This window comes from Octodon degus, unplaced genomic scaffold (genome assembly GCF_000260255.1).
Source record: "Octodon degus isolate 3935 unplaced genomic scaffold, OctDeg1.0 scaffold00530, whole genome shotgun sequence".
In the NCBI taxonomy this organism is placed as follows: Eukaryota; Metazoa; Chordata; class Mammalia; order Rodentia; family Octodontidae; genus Octodon; species Octodon degus.
Window position 1 is genome coordinate 64409 of NW_004525106.1, and position 14970 is coordinate 79378.

At 35.9% G+C, this 14970-nt stretch overlaps 1 protein-coding gene across 1 annotated transcript in view; it reads right to left on the reverse strand.

Annotated features, from left to right (window-relative positions):
- Intu (inturned planar cell polarity protein) overlaps positions 1 to 14970 on the reverse strand; it is an 81558-nt gene that overhangs the window by 61940 nt on the left and 4648 nt on the right. The window contains exons 2-3 of the mRNA XM_023708746.1: positions 12201 to 12736; positions 2202 to 2287 (exon numbers count right to left, since the gene is read on the reverse strand). Coding sequence (XP_023564514.1) covers positions 2202 to 2287; positions 12201 to 12736 — 622 coding nt within the window. The remainder of the gene's footprint in view (positions 1 to 2201; positions 2288 to 12200; positions 12737 to 14970) is intronic.

Consider the following 14970-nt stretch of genomic DNA (forward strand, 5'->3'; position numbering starts at 1 on the left):
AAAAAAAAAAAAAAAAGAAAGCACTTGCCTGGCAAGCACAAGGTCCCCAGTACCAGAAAAAAAAAAGTTATTGGTCTATATTGGAATATTTTGCTGAATTCATGCGCCTATAATATTTAAATGACAATGGAATACCTTTCTCTGACAAAACTAAACAACAAAAGGGGATAAAAATGAACAACCATTTTGTATCTGTATGTTCAAAATAGGATAGATATATAGCTACATTTTCTTAATTCAAAGAATAGAAAGATTTATTCTAATAGTGTTTATGGATAGGATATCATGGCTGCATCTTGTACAATGAATAACCACTAAGGAAATGATATATAATGTATTAATTATTGAAACTGTGCTAGTAATCAGTTTTGAAACTGTCTCCTTGCTATTTGTTTCTCAATAAAATTATTAAAAAATAAAATAAAAAATTACATTGCAAAAAAACACAAAATAATTCAAATTATTTTCTTCTTTTTTTTCTGTCATGCATGCATGATTTAATTTGCAACTGTTATGAAGTATAAGTATAATGTAACTCTGTAGTAGACATAAATGTGGTTGAACTCCTATAATACTGGCAGTCTACCTAAACTAGTATCAGGAAGAAAGAAGTAGCCCTCACTCCAGGCTGATAGCCACTCTGAGGGAAGCTATTCAGTGATTAAAATGCTGCAATTCTTCATTACTAATTGGTAAGTAGTTGCTACCTAAGCCCACTGGGGTACCCTGGACTTTTAATGCATCTTAGTATCCTCAAACAGTTACTGATTAAAGGGGATAACAGCACATTCTATTCTAGCACCATGGATAACTAATACCTACTTGGTTATTGCTGTTTGTAATACAACCCTGGTCCCACCTCATCTCCTCCTCTATCACTTGGCACTGCACAAGGCTGATTACTGGCTGCCATTATTATTCCAGCACTTTCATTTTACATTTTTAAAGAGAGCTAACTTTCCAAAGTCAGAGTCAGTCAGCCTCTCTCTGTCCAAATGTACAGTATATGTTTCAGAAAAGTAAGCATAAGGGAAATCTTATAAAATAAGGAATTTTACTATTGGCCTTACTTTAGAATCTAAATCAGATCCTGGTAAGACTCTATGTGGCAGGGATTTTGTTCTTTATCCTGACCAATCCCCAAATTATTTCATCCTCTCACTGCCTTTTGGACCCTCTAACTCATTTAAAATATATCATCTTCTCTACCTCCCAAATAAAAGAGAAAGATAATTCCTTATGTTAATATGAACAGATCCTAAATAAAGAACAAAAATCTTAAAAGGTATAGCACTTTCAAAATACATTTAATAGACTAAAATGTTATCTGTCATAGAAAATGTCAGTATTTAAAGTATCTAAGGGAGTTAGTATAAATAAAGTTTTTATCTACAAGGAATATGAAGTAATTAAGTAGCACACAAAAGTTCAGGAGATGTACCTACATTACAGAAAAATCAAGAGAAAGTATAATCTATGTATAAGTTTTTTACTGGTAGAACCAAATCCCTCTCAAGGAGAAAGGCTTTACTTTTGCTCAGTTTCAGATTTAGTCCATGGTTGGCTGCCTACAAGCCAGAAACATCATGGCAGAGCAAAGATGCTTAGTTCATGGTGACAGGGAAATAAAACAGGAGAATAGCAACAGAGGAAGGGGCCAAGGGCCACATACAGACTCCAGGATCGCACCTCCATGACCCACCCAGAAACATCCAGAGGTGTGTGTTCCTAATCTCCCAGGCAGCATCCAAGCCAATCAAGTTAATAATTAAACTGAACTGTTAAAGTAAACAAAACCACACATAAAAAACAACAGAAATATACAATCAATGTATAATGTACAACATGTATTATCAATAATATAACTCAGAGAATAAACAATTCCATAACTGTTTAAAATAATTCTTCTAGGAACTAGATTGCCACCAGCACAAACAGAAGTTATAATCTCAAGTTGGTAATTATGTTTTTTATTATTATTACTGCTGCTTTGCTTAGAATGAGTTTTATCTGTAGTCATTTTTCTCTTCTTAGAACAATACCCTAATGCTAAAAACATTATAAAGAGTTAAAATTTTTTAAAAATCGCAGTACAAATGTAATGCCCTCATTATACATGAGTTAATAGAATCTTAAAAATAGTACAAGATATATTTATTTTATGTATTTTATTATACAGTATACGAAAAGACTATCCATACCTGCATAGGTCCAGGAATGCAAGACAAAACTCTTTCTATGTTTTCAGAGGTCACATCAACGTCATTGACGGCAACAAGCACATCACCTAAAAACAAAATAACAATAAGAGATAGTGGTGCAGCTATCCCCAAACCAAAAAGATCTAGAACTGAAACATGAAAAATCATTTATTCTAGGTTCCTTAAAATATAATGGTAAATGTGTATAGATATCCAGGAACTTGTCCAAAATTATAGGAGCAATCCCAACTCTACTCTTCTTAATCTATAATGCTTCCCAACAGTGCAGTATGATTAAATATAACCTAGAGATGAATATTCTCATTCTAAATATAACTGGAAGAGTTATATAAACCTACAGGACAAATGGAACATTTTCAGAATAAATCAAATACTGCATTTAACCAAAATGAGTCTAACCACTTACTGACAGTAAAAAATTTCAGCTGAAGTTTTAATTAAAACCATGTGTTAGAGCATAACTCAATATTCTGTGGCATTCACTATTACTGATTTGTGTCTACACATAGTTCTTGGCTTCAAAGGTTCCAACCATATTGAAATACATAGCATGTTTCAGTAAAAATTTCCATTTCCATTCCTTTCCTTAAATGCTTATATTTATCCGGGTTAGTAATAAATAAAGATCCATATTAAAATAAAAGTTCACTTTCAGAACCTAATTAAAAGCAATTTTGAAACGTCCACAAGATGTGTTAATAGAACTACAGAAATATCTAAGTTATATTTTCATCATTCTAAAATATATCATTAGGGAACTGTTATGGTTTGTGTCTAGCTGTCCCCCCAAAGCCTCAGGCAGTCACTGAGGCAGGCTTGAGTCTGTGATGGAATGCTGTGATTATGGGTGGGTGCTATATTTGCCCTGGGGCAGATAGCCTCAGTACAATATTAGGAAAGAAGAGAGGCTTGCTAGCTGCCACAGCCACTGCTCTTCCCTTTTGGCTCTTGCTGTTTTTCCACCACCATGAACTGTTGCCATCTGCCATGTGTCAGTCTGCCTTGGAGCCAGCAAAATATGAAAGGAGGCCTCCACATCCACCAGATATTTATCAAGCATCTACTGTGAGTCAGGCACTGGTTAAGCACTAAAGATAGAAAACAGGCAAAATCTCTATCCTCATAAAGTTTAATGTTCTTTGGAGAAGATGGGTAATAATCACATAGGTAGGTAAAATAGTGTGATAGATAATTTTCTATGGGTCTCTCAAGTTTCTCTTCCTCTTACAAGCCATAATACTGAGTCTTTGTTATGGTCTATTTTTTCAAAGATATTCGTATAGCAAATAGCCTTGGATGACAGAGGTAGTTATCTCCAGAGCAAAGTCAAGTTTGGTTACTACACAGTGTTATAAGGACAGTGTCTCACTCAAAACTATTATTTATTGTTCTTTATAAAAGACTGATGTTCCCTACATTCAGAATTCGTTTTCTTTAAGAAAACCACCACTAGGCTTCATCTAGCCCCCTTTAGATTTGGGGAATAGCTGGAAACACTATACTTTCATTACTGCTCTTCTTCCCTTGGTTCCTTTGTAGAGTAGGCAGAGTTAGGAGTCGTCTCTTAAGCTATCCCGTGAACGCTTACAGAGGCTACCAATGCTCAGAGTTCTACGTAGATTAGAGCTCCAAGTGGCCACTGATTCAATTACTATAGTACTTTAAGCAACCTGAGAACTTTTCCTTAAAGTAAAAACTTGTAGGCTAAACTAAAACTTCCAACTTCACTTCCATTTGGAAAAATAAAAGCAACATGCTTAATAATTCCTTTTTTTTTTTTTTTTTTTTTTTTGTATTTTAGGGAAGGGTCTACAGGATGTTCAGGATCTCACTACTAGATCGGACTTGTAGTGATTCTCCTGTTTACTGCCTCCCAAGTGCTGGGATTACAGACATGCACCACCACACCCAGTCTCAATTGCTATCTCAGCACACCCTGGGGGCGAGGCTGGCACAGTGGGCCCAGGGATCGAACCCGGCCCCTGCATCTACTTGCAGGCAATTTGAACTGCTGGGCTTTTTTTTTTTTTTGCGCAACTGGGTATTGAACTCAGGCCCTTGCGCTTGCCAGGGAAGCACTTATTCCACTGAGCCATCTCCCCAGCCCCTCCAGAGCTATTTGGCAGGCCCTCTAATTCCTCCTAAGAAATTATATAAGGTACTATATGCCAAACTACAGCTGTTGTGATTCTAAAAAGAAAAGGAATGATGAGCATAGCGTTGGAATACTGATGTAAACCCAACAACTTTTGGACCACTGTTATGTTGGGTTTAGTTATCTAGAGGTTATATTATTTTTGAGGCAACTAAACAGTGAGAAACTATTTTAAATCTATTAAACTAAACTCCAGTGGATAATGTCCCAAATGACTTCGTCCTCTAAACCTTAGTGAATACGTTTTGGTTGTTGAAGGCTTTAGGGGGTATAACCTAAAAGTATTGTCTAACAAAAGTAGGAGTCATGTATCATCATGAAAATATAGGAAAAGTTAATTTCAAAGGAGAAGTGTACAAATCTTTAAATGTTTATAGAGTACAGTAGTTTTTTCTGTAAAAGAAGTGTCTAAACACTTCTGATTCTCTGGTACTTGTTTTTTTTTCTTTAAAGTTTCCTAAACATGTCTATGAAGTGACTCACATAGGCTTCCTGGATATCACATCACAGCAGTGGGTACCTGTACTCGAGGAAAGCTTTTTCTTAACTGATATGTGGGAGTCACAAGTATGCTCTGTCCCACTTCAACAGCTAAACAAAAATGCACTGAATGAAGTGTGACATAAGAAATGGACGGGGTTGATAGGTAAAAATAGGAAGAAAACTTTATCAAAAGATAGATTCAAGAATCAAATAAAATTTAGTGCCGGGTGTAGTGGTGCACACCAGCAATCTCAATACTTGGGAGGCTGAGACTTGAGAGTTCAAGGCCAGCATGGAATACACAGTGAAACCCTGTCTCAAAAAACTAAACTAACCTATCAAATAAAATTTAAAGATTAGTGATCGGTTTGTTACAATGTTTAAATTCTTCAATATAAATTTAACTGAGAAACCCCATGAATTTCTCAGCATGTACTCAATATCACATAGTAAACAGCTACTTCATAAGGAGAAAGGGCTATTACAAATGTATATGCAAAAGTTGTTTATGATCTATTCCTACTACATACAAAATGAACATGTAACATAAGAACTATTTATAATTTCTTTCATATTCCAGCTAGAAGATTTTGCTTTTTTAAAATTAATTTTACTGAGAAAAAAATTGCAATGTGACAGCTTCAAAACAGGTTGGTAGGAGAGTTACAATTAATACATTGCATATTGTCTTTGTAGTAGTCATTCATAGCACAAGATGCAGACATGATATCCTGTCTGAACACTATTAGTACGGATCTTTCTTCTTACTGAATTAGGAGAAAGTAGCTATACATCTATCTTAACTATTTTGTATATACAGATACAAAATTGTCCTTCATTTATATCACCTTTTTTTGTTCAGTTTTGTCAGAGATGGGTATTCCATTGCCATCCAAATATTGTAGATGCATGAATTCCAGCTAGAAGATTCTGAGTATTCCCAATATAGAGAAATGTGTTTAAGGTGATGGAGAAGCTAATTACATTAATTCGACGACTGCTCACTATACAATACATATGTACTGAAATTTAACACTATATGAATACATGCATTATGTGTTAATTGAAACATTTTTGAAATAAAATGACACATAAATGTAAAGAATATAAAGGACATATATAAAAATGTTGCTTTTGGCTATATGGGCTTTTTCCTTTTTGCTTCATTATATTTACTAAACTGCTTACAGTAAACATTTAGTATTATTACAAAGAGTCTCATTTTACCAAAAAGAAAAAACCAAAAAAGTGTCAGACAGAAAATCCTCTCCCTAAGATGTTCACAACCTAATCCCTAAAATCTGCACTCATGTTACTTTACAAGGCAAAAGGAACTTTAGTGATATAATTAAATGAAGAGACTGCACAATTATCTTGGATTATTTCAGAAGTCCTAATGTAATTATAAGGGTCTTTTCAGAGGTAGAAGTGTCAGAGAGACTTGAAAATTCTAAGCTGCTATCTTTAAAGTTTGTGGAAGGGATCACTGTCAAGGCCTCAGAGGAAGCCAAGAACAGGGATTCTCTCCTATAGTCTCCAGAGGGAATGCAGCACTATGACCATCTTAATTTTGGTGGAAACTCATTTTAGAGTTCAGAATTATAAGATAATAAATGTACAATGTTTTAAAACAGTAAGTTGTAATAATTTGTTATAGCAGCTATTATGGTTTATGTCTAGATGTCCTTCCAAAGCCTCATGCAGGCACAGGTGGGGCTTTTTCATAGGTGGCTGAATCTGGTGTGACTGATTCATGCATGGTGCACTGCTAGGATTAAGAGTGAGTCATTATGGCCCTGGGGAGATAGCTCAGTAGAATAAGCACCTGCCTGGCAAGCGCAGGGTCCTGAGTTCAATCCCTGGTACCACAAAAAAAAAAAAAAAAGTGAGTGATTATTCAGTCAGGCTACTGATTGGACTAGCAGTGCCCTAATCCCGGTAGACTGGATTCAATATAAGGGACAGAACGGTTTGCTTTGCTAACTTCTGCCCACCATGAACTATTTCTCCTCTGTGAGATACGTCTGCCATGCCACTCTGCCTCAGAGCCCGCTGACTGTGGACTGAAACTCTAAAAGTGAGCTAAATAAACCTTTCCCTCATTAACTATTGGTGTCAGGTGTTTTGTCTCAGCAAAGATAGAAAACTTAATACAGCAGCAATAGAAAACGTGTGCAGTAATACAAGCAGTCCTTATTAAAAAGCAAGTAAGAGTAAGGGACTATGAATGCTAAAGAAAAAAGATGGCTAAACAGGGCATATTTGGAAGTCAGCATGGCTTAATTTTGTTGGAAGCGGGTATTTATGCACTACATTAGAAAATGTTACCTGTGATAGAAAAGTACAGTGAGTGTTTACTTTTTTAAAAATTATAGTAAAAGACACATTGTCAGCCAGACATGGTGGTACACAGCCACAATTCCAATGCTTTGGAGGTTGAGGCAGGAAGACTGCCATGAGTTTAAGGCCAACCTGAGCTATAAGGTGAGACCCTCATCTCTAAAAACCACTCAAAAGCAGTTCTAAAGTCGTCTTTTGTGTCTTAGCTGCATTGTCATGGCTGCCTTCAGATCCTGAATAGTTTCAAAATGTTTACCTTTCATGGTCATTTTGACTTCACAAAAGAAGCTGCATGGTATCTGACTGGGTGAGTAAGGTGAATGAGGACACAATAATGTTTTCATGAGCCTGCCTTTCTGAAGGAAGATACTTGGTAATAGCATTCACAGTAGTTTTGAGCAGACCTCATAAAGACACTAAAGAAACAATTTCAGGGCCGGGGAGAAGCCTCAGTGGAATAAGCGCTTCCCTGGCAAGCGCAAGGGCCTGAATTCAATCCTTGGTTCCACCAAAAAAAAAAAAAAAAAAAAAAAAAAATTCAGAACTGTTTCATACAGTGGTAAAAATGACAGCATAAGTATGTTCCAAATAAAGGGGAATATTTAAGTAGGATTCATGACTATGTGTTTATTACTGTGGTAAATTTAAAAAAATTTAAACATTCACTATATTTTTCAGTCAGTTGATGTCTGATGGGACAGCAGGACAAGATCACATACATTTAAGCTAAGCCAACTTTGACTTCATGGGAAGAATCTATTTTTTGGTTAAATGTTACTGTACTGCCAATTTTATAAATTCAAAAAATCAACATTTACTACCCAGAGCATTCACTACACTAAGCTTTGTTATTTTTTCTGCTTCAATCTCAGTTTCTCATCTATAGTATATAGATACTAAACAGGAAAGAATTAAGACCCTCCCAACCATTGTGTATGTCTTTTCACATGGTAACAATTATTATAACTATCATTTGGAACATTTACAAAGTCTATCACATTCCTGAGTATCATATTCCCTGATGAAGTGGATGAGAAACAAGTGCAAGATTTTTCTCACTAATTTAGAAAGTATTGTAGAAAAATTGGGAAAGTCATTGCTGGCTGTGGCCCTATAGCTGTAATTATTTTTGCAAATTAGATTTAGTCTTTATGTTTATCCAAATGAGGTATAAAGGATCTTGATCATTGTTACCTTATAAAGTAGTAAGAATATTTATATTGGCATACAGTTTATAGATTTTTAAAAATTTGTTTTGAGATGCTATCCATATGCACTTGCGTCAGACCACAAGTTTGGTAGATATAATACAACCAAACAGCAACACCAATGCATGAATGTCTTCTTATCCTACTATGTATATAATTATTTTCAGCCCACTCAGCAGTGTTGCTGGCTTCCTCAGGAAATGCAGCTTTAACTCATTAAAAGCTCCTAGAATTTAATCAGCTGGAAGAAATACCAAAGCAGTTAATGAGGTTTTTAACTTGCCACATTGCATGGCCAATCCTTTTCCCCAAATTTGGCTTTTTACCTCTCTTATGTGACCTTTTTCCCCCACGGGAAGTTTGATTTTGAGGATTTCAGCATTTAGGATTAAAATAATGGAAATTTTAAACTCTTGGGACTAAGAATTTTGAGATTTTAGACTTTAGGGATTTTGATTTTTCAGAATTTCGATGTTTGGGATCATGTCTTCCAGGACTATGACCAGAACCATGGGTAGTAGTATTCCATGGTTTTAATTTTTATTTCCTAGATGAATAAAAAGTTGAAAATACTTTTATATGTTTGTCATTTGGATATTCTCTTTTGTGAAGTACTTGTTTGGGTTTCTTGTCCATTATTTAACTGGGTTGTCTATACTTTTATTATTATTCACAGTTCACTTTCAAAAAGCCCCTTCTCAGTTATATGCCTTTGACTCATATAGTACTGTCTGGTTTTAATGGAATGTTAATTTTTTTTTTTAGGGAAGGGTCTACAGGGTGTTCAGGGTCTCATTACTAGATTGGACTTATAGTGATCCACCTGTTCACAACCTCCCAAGAGCTGGGATTACAGGCATGCACCACCACACCCAGTCTCAGTCACTGTCTCAGCATGCCCTGGGGGCAGGGCTGGCACGGCAGGCCCAGGGATTGAACCCCTGGCCCCTGCACCTGCTTGCAGGTGCCAGGGATTGAACCCCTGGCCCCTGCACCTGCTTGCAGGTGCTTTAATCCGCTGAGCTATTTGGCTGGCCCTCTAAGTTGATTTTAATGTACAGTTAACCTTTATGTTATGGTCAGTGGTATTTCATAAATCTTAATCAAGGCTTTAAGATACTTTCTTATATCATTTTCCACAAATTTGATTCTTTTATCTTTCATATTTAGATGTGTATGGTATGAAAACTGACTTTTATTTATAGTATGAAATGAGGATCAAACTTCTTTTTTACCTATATGGATACTTTTTTGAGACTTTACAGTTTATATATATTGGCCACTTATCTATAAGTTTTCTGTGGTGAGGATGAGTCATAGATACTGTACATATATGCATTTGCTTGGAGGAAAATGTTGATATGGAACTTGATACATAGTAGGCAGTAAATATATTTATTGAATGAATGAATGAATGAATGACATTTATTTAGATCATTATTTAACACTTATAGCTGATGCCATATTATAACACTTACAGAAAGTTATGGTCTGCTTTTTGCCTTCCGTTCATGTTCGGTCAGAAGGTATGTTAAAGGAGAAAGAAAATTAGAATCCTTAAATGATTAGCAGTAGGAAGCTCTATGGTAGAAACTGTATTATTCCCTATGATCCATTCTCTTTTCTCCACACTAGGTTCAAGAAAAAAATGGTAAAAAGAATTGTAGAGATTTGTCTATACCAAATCCAAATAGGTATTCAGAGCAAAAGCCCCACCTAAGAAAAAAGAGAATGCATTAGCTGAAGTTTCTAAAATTATTGATCAGCAAACAACCAGGTAAGATCTCTTAAGCAGGAATCCTGGTCTTTTATAGACCTAAAAAGAGCAAACCTTAGAGATAGTTTTGTTCAGTCCCATCACATTACAAGAAAGAAACATGACCTAACAAAATGCAAGTATACTCCTATTTCAGTTATCCATTACTACATAATAAACTATCCCAACAATTCTGTGGCTTAAAACAATAAGTATCTCTCCTGGCTCTCTGGGCTCCAACAAAGGTTCTTCATGTAATTATAACTAGATGATGACTGGGGTTGGATCCTCTCAAAAGTTTCTCTGGAGGCTGCAGCTTTCGTTAAGCTACCAATCACTCATGCTGGCCTCTCCATGCAGCCTGGCCTTCCTCACAGAATGGTGCCTGGGTTCTAAGAACAAGTGTCCCCCAAATAACCAAAGCATCTGTTCTCATGTAAGGCACACAGCATCACTTAACCTGCAGTTACAGGTCCACCTGATTCAAGGACCCAGAAGTCACTCCCTATCGAAGGAGGATCAACTGTGGGAGAACAGAGAAGCCTCCTCTGTGAGTACAAAGAGAAAGGCAGTAAGTACTCTTGGAAACACACCAGGATGATGTTGCCAGTTCTAGGGAAAAGTAAAGACAGCTGAGATCAGGTTGTCTACCTGGACATGTACTAATGGACAGTGGAAGGCAGATGAATTTTGTGTTAATTTAACTGCTTACACTCAGGTCTGAGTGAATAAAAGCAGTACACTTGGGGCTTCTCTCTGCCTGCTGGAGGTGACAACCCAATAACTGCTGGCACGTTAATCTAATTCTGTGGCTGTTTGGCTTTCGTCTTCTGGTGGCTCCTCAGTAACAGACTAGCAGGATTAAGTCCCTAGAAGTTGTGCCTGAGTGGGGAAAGACCAGAGTGAGCTAGTTTCCCCATGGGCGGTGCCTGGGCAGGGACCTGGGACTGGCTTAGCCTATGGGCTTCAATCAACATCCCATTGTAAGATGATGTGAAAGTCTTGCTGTGACCATTTGGGAATACACACTTTGCACAGGTTCCCTTTCTACATGATTCCTTAAGATCCCCTTTATAATGCTGTATTGTAACATTTACCACATTGTGTGGGACTGTCTGCCTATTTGCGATATACCTGTAATGTAATATAATGTAATGTAATGTAGCAAGAGACTTTCAGATATTTTTGGCCAAGAACGGAAGTGGGAGATAAACTTGCAAAGTGACTTCTCAACCTACTTATCTCTCTTAAACTGAGGCAAGTTAAAGAACTGTCAGCATTAAGGACCATCATTAATTTTATATTGCACTAGTATATGCTCAAATATAATTAATCTTTAATTAATAAGTTCTTACCAGAAGTTTGAGGATTTAACTGAATTCAAACATCATGTTTGTGAGCATGTATATGCCCAACATATTATATCTAACATATCTAATTTTATCAGTACCACAAAATGCTCATTTTAGCATACATTCAGAATAGCTTGTAAAACTTAAGTTTTTCTTCAAAATTGGTAGGATTACTTTAAGACAGGCATCCTTAAAAGGAAACTTATGTGTAACACCACTGTAGTTCATTATGCCAAATGAAACAATTTCATACCAGTTCAGCTTAGCATACTCAAGTGCAAACATACAATTTAAAGGTATTTTTATTCATAAATTATATATTTTGGTAACATTTTACTGGATATACTCACACAAGCCTAAAATTATCATTGTACCAACTTTTTTCCTGTCAGCAAATATAAGCAAGATGAAATAAATTCATATAATGCTTAACTTGAAAATTAGTTCCGCTGCCCCCTGGCCTGAAAGCTCAAATGTATTTATTCAGTACAAGAAAGTGCTTAATTTAAGATCCCTGCACCCTGTGGTATACAAGGTACAATTTTACTATTGTACCAATTATCATTCGTCAGTCCTTACTTTATGGAGACTGTACATAGCTGTTTTTTATCGTCCTCTCACAAATCATCATCCTTAATCTTGCCTCTGTGCAAACAAGGACTGATGCTCGTCAGCAACACTTACCAATGAGAATCTGACCACTCTTCATAGCAGATCCTCCTGGCAACAGGCCGTGGACCACAAGTCTCTCTCCATTGCCCTGCTTTCCCGTTCTTCTCCAGCTCCATTTGGTCTGATGGATAATTCCAACCAGCACTTCCAGAAGTTTGAGCTGCTCTTTGGCTTTGGTGACAGTTAGTTTTTTGGGGTTTACATAAATAGTCACATCTTTGTACCGCTGTTGGATAACAACCCCTGTTTTCTGATTAGACTGTTTTAAAATGGATACTGGCCCATTGTCATTGCTGTTTTTTTTATGATAGCGCTTGGGCAAAAGTCTTTTACTTTTTAAAATTTTGGTAAATTGCTTGAGTTTGGGTTCATACTTTTTTCTTTCTTTGTAATCATCTTCTTCAATGATAATCTCATTTTCACTGAATCTAACATGGTTCACCGTTGGTGGTATTTCAGGAAGGCAGCTTTCTTCTTCATTCTCACTCAATTCCAAATAAAACAGTTCTCCATTTTTCTGTACACTATCTAGCCATTCTGGTTCTAGGTCACTACAGAAAGAAAGAAGAGGTGATATGAATACCAGTTTAATGTAAGAAAACAATTTCATCTCATCAGGGAGTGAAAATGGTGGTAAGCAGAAGGTCGAAGTTTTTTATTATTTCAAATTTTCCCTTTGCCTTTATGTTTCATTATGATCAACATTATTTCCTGTAGGCTGTTTTTTGTAGTCTTAAACAATGGGAGTTGGGGGGAAGGCAGTGATACAGAAGGAAACAGCAGGAAGGGTGAGGGGGGAGAGGAGAAAGGGAGAGGGAGGAGAGAGAAAGGGTGAGAAGGAGAGGAGACAGAGAGAGAGAGAGAGAGAGAGAGAGAGAGAGAGAGAGAGAGAGACCCCTTTTCTATAATCTATGAGCTTTTGAAATAAAATTAATTCAGCCACTGTGAGGTTATTCAGTATAGATAATTTTAATGGATGATAATTTATATTAACTTTTGATTATGCAATGTTTTTCACAGAAACAAGCCATTTGGAAACTGTATATGAAAACATCTTGTTTGCATAAAAATTGCTCAGCATGGCTGTCAAGTTAAAATGAAAGCTAAAGTTGATTTGCATTTATAGACTTTATTTATGTAAAAACTTTCAGAAAAGGAACATTCATCTCACCATGAACTAAAAATCATTGCTGAAAACAACCGTTAATATTCATAGCTAATAAGGATCTCTTCTACAGCCTATCATTTTTGTACAGCTCCTTTTTATGAGTAATTGTAGTAAGAAAAGTAAAGCAAGTATTATAGAATTCACAATGTGATTATTAAAAATCCTTTAACAGGGAAGTAGGTCATTGAAAAAACTAAAATTGTTCCTATTAAATTTATTGAAACAGTATTTAAATACAAAAATACTCATCTTACAAAGTAAACCTAATAGCAAACTTTCTTGTTCAATGTTATGAAGTGCTTGTCTTTCTTTTTTAAAAATAATTTTATTGAGAAACAAATAGCAATGAGACAGTTTCAAAACCGATTACTAGCACAGTTTCAATAATTAACACATTGCATATTATTGTCTTAATGGTTATTTATTGTACAAGATGCAGACATGATATCCTATCCATAAACACTATTAGGACAAATCTCTCTATTCATTGAATTAAGAGAATGCAGCTGTATATCTGTCCTATTTTGAATATACAGATACAAAATGGACATTCATTTGTATCCCCCTTTTTTTGTTTAGTTTTGTCAGAAAAGGGTATTCCATTGTCATCTAAATATTGTAGGTGTGTGAATTCAGCAAAATATTCCAACATAGTCCAGTAGTCCGTAATAGTAGTGGGTTTTCTGTAAGACTGGCAATGTCAGAAGTTGTTGACTTGGGCCTTTGACAGCTCAGGATATTAATAGGGCTTTACTTCTTATACCTTGTTTTTATACTTTTCTGCTAGTGCTTGTCTTTTAAACTTCTTTTCTTTAAAGTAAAACTGGCTTCAGTGGAAAAACCAATGTGGGGTCAGTCTTTTCAGTAACAAGAGCTGTAGTACCCTGGAGTGAAAGGGAATAATTTGTGCGCTTATCATTCAATTAGGTAGAAAACTTTGCTGTTTCCTACAATACTTATTAGTAATCCTGGTGCCCTTAACATACAAATTTTACCAAATGCCTACATACATTTATTTATTGACTGACCGATTGATCGATTGATTGAGACACGATTTCACTCAGTATGTAGTTCAGGCTATCCTTAAACTCACAATGTAGCCCAGGCTCACCTTGAACTCACAGCAATCTTGCCTCAGCTTCCTGAGCAAGCACTAAGATTATAGGCCTGTGCTACCACACCCAACTGCCTATTTTCAAAAATCTTTGAAAAATTCCCCCCTCCCTCTTTTCTTGTCTTTCTTGTCTTATGTACTCCAGTCCATAAATACTACCCTGGTCTATGTCTGTTCATAATATACAATTTTTAAGTAAACACGAGGTTATTTTTTTTAAAAAGATGTAGTTATGTCTAACACCACAACTAATGTTTCTTTGGTTCTCAGTGTGTGGCATCACTTTAGGGGCTCATAATTAACCACACATCAGTTGTTTCACTCACATCTGTCTACCCCCCAAAAGTCAGTTATTTAGTCAGTATTTGCAAGTACTGCTGTACTTCTGTGAAGAGCCAACATAACAGTGTACCCACCATTGACATTTAATGATGTACCAGGTTAAGGGGCTGAACGTCAACCATGATTATATTTTTATATGTGTTTTTTTTTTTTTTTTT